This window comes from Eleginops maclovinus, chromosome 4 (assembly GCF_036324505.1).
Source record: "Eleginops maclovinus isolate JMC-PN-2008 ecotype Puerto Natales chromosome 4, JC_Emac_rtc_rv5, whole genome shotgun sequence".
NCBI lineage: Eukaryota > Metazoa > Chordata > Actinopteri > Perciformes > Eleginopidae > Eleginops > Eleginops maclovinus.
In genome coordinates this window covers 31,037,990-31,042,935 of record NC_086352.1, presented here as the reverse complement: position 1 = coordinate 31,042,935, position 4,946 = coordinate 31,037,990, and the positions used below count along the sequence as shown (strand labels likewise).

The 4,946-nt window shown below is 41.4% G+C and overlaps 1 protein-coding gene across 1 annotated transcript in view; it reads right to left on the bottom strand.

The window, feature by feature from the left end:
• The window catches only part of LOC134863088 (proteoglycan 4-like), a 6,701-nt gene extending 2,253 nt beyond the window's left edge, over positions 1–4,448 (bottom strand). Inside the window, exons 1-9 of the mRNA XM_063881359.1 lie at positions 4,341–4,448; positions 3,923–4,072; positions 3,522–3,641; positions 3,191–3,310; positions 2,557–2,676; positions 1,923–2,042; positions 1,248–1,409; positions 627–700; positions 3–193 (exon numbers count right to left, since the gene is read on the bottom strand). Coding sequence (XP_063737429.1) covers positions 3–193; positions 627–700; positions 1,248–1,409; positions 1,923–2,042; positions 2,557–2,676; positions 3,191–3,310; positions 3,522–3,641; positions 3,923–4,053 — 1,038 coding nt within the window. The 5' untranslated portion in view covers positions 4,054–4,072; positions 4,341–4,448. The remainder of the gene's footprint in view (positions 1–2; positions 194–626; positions 701–1,247; positions 1,410–1,922; positions 2,043–2,556; positions 2,677–3,190; positions 3,311–3,521; positions 3,642–3,922; positions 4,073–4,340) is intronic.
• Positions 4,449–4,946: the final 498 nt, after the last annotated feature.

The window sequence follows — 4,946 nt, the reverse complement described above, 5'->3', positions numbered from 1 at the left end:
GCTGTCTCAAGCTGCCACACCTCATGTTGGGCATTAACCTCCTCGCTCTGCCCCTCTGTGATGTAGAGCTCAGTGTAGATCCTGTTGAGTGGCGTTACACTTCCTGTTTTATCAGTTCCTTCCGTCACAGACTCAAACCTCTTCCTCTGGCTGATCTTATATTCATATAAAACCTTCTGTAGACCACCATCTGCTAAAAAAGAAAGAAAGTCAATGTGTCAGATAAAGGTGAATGACAGTACACATGTACAACAAAGATTGACTAAAGGTTCCTACAATAAAGTGTTTTGCCACTGGCCTGGTCGAGCAAGTAAAGAATGAGCTATGCTACATCAGTCATCATCAGGCATTCTTAATCCTGTTGTTCGTTTAAAAAATGATTCCTTTGTTTTCAACTCATATGTTGTCTAATAGGCAGGAACTAGCTTGCCTGTCTAAAAAATAAATGAAAACATTAACATCCCACATCTGCTTTTTTGTGACCTCATCATCAAAACTTACCATTGTTTTTTTTTTTTAAAGGAGGAAAATAAGAATATTGAAATCCAAGGAATTGGTGAAGATTTGATTTATTGACATTTCCTTACAATTTCCTCACTAGAACTTTCAAGTTGTGACTGTCTGACCTGCTGTCTGCAGTCCAGGTCGAGCACAGCATGGAATCATCTCCTCCACAGATACACAAGTCCTCTTCCTCTCTCTGTGAGGAAAAAGACATTTGCCTTTAACTGGTTGGTAATAGGTCAATACTGCTCAGACAATCAGATAGTCAAAGAGAATCTTAAAGGAAGGGTTACTTTTGTATTTTAATTGGGAATGTTTGATATAAACCTTTTAGATTGCTGGTCATACATTACCTGCAGATACTTCCTCCTAGGGCACATGTTTTTTAAATAAATATTCCCAGTTGAAGATCAGATCACTTACTTTTTAGTGCAAGAACACAGCATTAAGCAATCAATCGCAGACCATAGTCCTTATCAGAATAATCCCAAACAGGGGTATAAGATAGGCCGTAATATAAGCAAATATGTTTATTTATATTGCTCTATGTGAATTATTATCTCAATAGATATTGAACAAGAATAGTTTCCATAGGAGATAACCCTGGAGAAACCACAAGGTGGTTTATGATAGGCAATTTTTTTATTACCAGGTTTTTCTCAACTCCCTTGCAGTGTTCAAATCTTTTTTTGTAATTATCTAAAAGATAGTTTAGGTTCCATGTTCATCTATTATTTCCTTACTTATCCTGATGTTTTTGTTTTTTGCTGCGGTAGGAATCGGGAATCATATCCGGGGGTCTGGGTTCATTGCTGAAGTATGGAGGGGCCTCTTTGGAAATGTCACTCTTCATAGACAGACAGCTGGGTGCTGTAGACTCTGCTCTCTGTCTGCCGTACTGACCTCTGCACACACCAAGAAACAGGAAAACTAAATGTAAGATTAGAATACATGTATGGCAGCGGGGTGTGGTTAGGGCGCCGGCTGCTGGAGTGGCAGGAGTGGCTCAGTCGGAGGCTGGATCAGGTAATCAGGCACTGATTAAAGTCATGGTCGTAACCTGGTTCTGGACTCTTTTGCAGTAGACTGAGTCCTGAGTGAGGACTGTCGCCCCTCCCACGCCAGACGAGAGCGACTAGCCGCCAATAACGTTGTTAACGTACTGTTCAGGAAAAATATCTATTTTGTTTCAAAGTACCAGTGGTCCTTCCATCATTGGGAACTCAGGTGTGAGCCCGAACGCTCACAACATGTTTTCTTCTTGACAGACACCTGTCACAGACACCTAGAAGAATGTTTATCTGATGAAAGCGTTGTTACCTTTTAGAAAGCAAACACATTTTGTTAGAAAATGCCAGTATACACATTAAACATTTAAAATCATTGCACTGGCAAGGGTAACTTAAAATGAGTCCTACTTTGAGTCTGAGGGTCCAGGTTCATTGCTGAAGTATGGAGGGGCCTCTTTGGAAATGTCACTCTTCATAGACAGACAGCTGGGTGCTGTAGACTCTGCTCTCTGTCTGCTGTACTGACCTCTGCACACACCAAGAAACAGGAAAACTAAATGTAAGATTAGAATACATGTGTGGCAGCGGGGTGTGGTTAGGGCGCCGGCTGCTGGAGTGGCAGGAGTGGCTCAGTCGGAGGCTGGATCAGGTAATCAGGCACTGATTAAAGTCATGGTCGTAAACCTGGTTCTGGACTCTTTTGCAGTAGACTGAGTCCTGAGTGAGGACTGTCGCCCCTCCCACGCCAGACGAGAGCGACTAGCCGCCAATAACGTTGTTAACGTACTGTTCAGGAAAAATATCTATTTTGTTTCAAAGTACCAGTGGTCCTTCCATCATTGGGAACTCAGGTGTGAGCCCGAACGCTCACAACATGTTTTCTTCTTGACAGACACCTGTCACAGACACCTAGAAGAACGTTTCTCTGATGAAAGCGTTGTTACCTTTTAGAAAGCAAACACATTTTGTTAGAAAATGCCAGTATACACATTAAACATTTAAAATCATTGCACTGGCAAGGGTAACTTAAAATGAGTCCTACTTTGAGTCTGAGGGTCCAGGTTCATTGCTGAAGTATGGAGGGGCCTCTTTGGAAATGTCACTCTTCATAGACAGACAGCTGGGTGCTGTAGACTCTGCTCTCTGTCTGCTGTACTGACCTCTGCACACACCAAGAAACAGGAAAACTAAATGTAAGATTAGAATACATGTGTGGCAGCGGGGTGTGGTTAGGGCGCCGGCTGCTGGAGTGGCAGGAGTGGCTCAGTCGGAGGCTGGATCAGGTAATCAGGCACTGATTAAAGTCATGGTCGTAACCTGGTTCTGGACTCTTTTGCAGTAGACTGAGTCCTGAGTGAGGACTGTCGCCCCTCCCACGCCAGACGAGAGCGACTAGCCGCCAATAACGTTGTTAACGTACTGTTCAGGAAAAATATCTATTTTGTTTCAAAGTACCAGTGGTCCTTCCATCATTGGGAACTCAGGTGTGAGCCCGAACGCTCACAACATGTTTTCTTCTTGACAGACACCTGTCACAGACACCTAGAAGAACGTTTCTCTGATGAAAGGTTTGTTGAATTTTAAAGAGCAAACACAATTTAGTAGAAATGTTAATAGACACAAAGAAACTCTTATAAAATCATTGCATTGGCAGAGGTGACTGAAATGAGTCCTACTTTGAGTCTGAGGGTCCAGGTTCATTGCTGAAGTATGGAGGGGCCTCTTTGGAAATGTCACTCTTCATAGACAGACAGCTGGGTGTTGGAGACTCTGCTCTCTGTCTGCCGTACTGACCTCTGCACACACCAAGAAATAGGAATACTAAATGTAAGATTAGAATACATGTTTTCTTGATGACAGACAGGTGTCACAGACACCTGAATGTTTCTCTGATGAAAGCGTTGTTACCTTTTAGTAAGCAAACACATTTTGTTAGAAAATGCCAGTATACACATTAAACATTTAAAAATCATTGCACTGGCAAGGGTAACTTAAAATGAGTCCTACTTTGAGTCTGAGGGTCCAGGTTCATTGCTGAAGTATGGAGGGGCCTCTTTGGAAATGTCACTCTTCAGAGACACACAGCTGGGTGCTGGAGACTCTGCTCTCTGTCTGCTGTACTGACCTCTGCAAACACCAAGATGTCTTTAATTCATACTTCATGAATACTTGATAAATGATCTGTCATATCCACGAGGTATCTCTAAATGCACAAACTACTGTCAATTAAAGCCAATAATAAGGAGCTTGAAGAAGTGTACTTGTCTACCTTTTTTTTTACATCTGTATTTGACTGACAGATGTCACAGATACCTAAAGTACTTTTTTTTATTTATTAGAGGTTTGTTGAATTTTATTTTACACTTACGTAAAAATGCTTGAAACAGAAAACCGAAAATGTGTCTTACTTTGAGTCTGAGGGTCCAGGTTCATTACTGAAGTATGGAGGGGGCTCTTTAGAATCATCACTCTTCATAGACAGACAGCTTGGTAGTGGAGAGACTGCTACATCCTCGGTTTCCTCCACACAATCACTCATTTTCTGATCTGGAGCTAGTCTGAGAGGTACAAAAGTAAGGACAAACTCTGTGAACTCATAACACAGGGCAAAGGTTTCTACATGTCACACACACACACACACACACACACACACACACACACACACACACACCCTGCTTTCTTGGGTTATGGCGGGTGAATTAATGACTCAACTGTGTGTGTACAGACGACACAGACTGTTGTATTCATTCTAACATCTCTTTCCTCCACAGTCCACATGGAAAAATACTGACTGAGACACAATAAACTATTACAGGTAACACTTACCCTGCAAATGCTTCCACATTTCCTGCATTTGCGCTGCTCTGCTGAATCAAAATCGAAACTTAACTCACTGAACATGTCGGTGTCAGTGTATCCCATGGATGAGTAATCAAAACGTGTATCTTTCCTGTTCTGGTCCTGGATCACATGATGAGTTTTGCTCCACCCCTCTCAATTCATAGGAAATTAAAATGTCCGTCTATAGCTCACAATGAACAGATGAACTATATGTAATACTACACCTGAATTGTTTCTGTTAAGTATTATTGTTTGACTGTTAAGATGTTTACTTACATTAAGGTGAATCAAACTGTTTTATGTTGAGAGTGCTTCAGCAGACATCCCTGATCAACTGTAGAATCCAAAGGAATGACAAATCTCAGGTTGAAAGAGATATGTTCTGTAGCTGTAGGGTTAAACCTTTAATTTACCATCTCTAGAGTTACAGTAGTTGGTGATGTATTAAGAGGCAGCAGATCATTTGGATTTAGCTACGTTATTAGTAGTAATTTAACAATGACAGCAGATAGTCGGGTGCAAAATAACAAGTAGATATGTATATCATTTTAAATGTATCGTGTTTGCAACTGTGGTAAATGAATTCAGCAG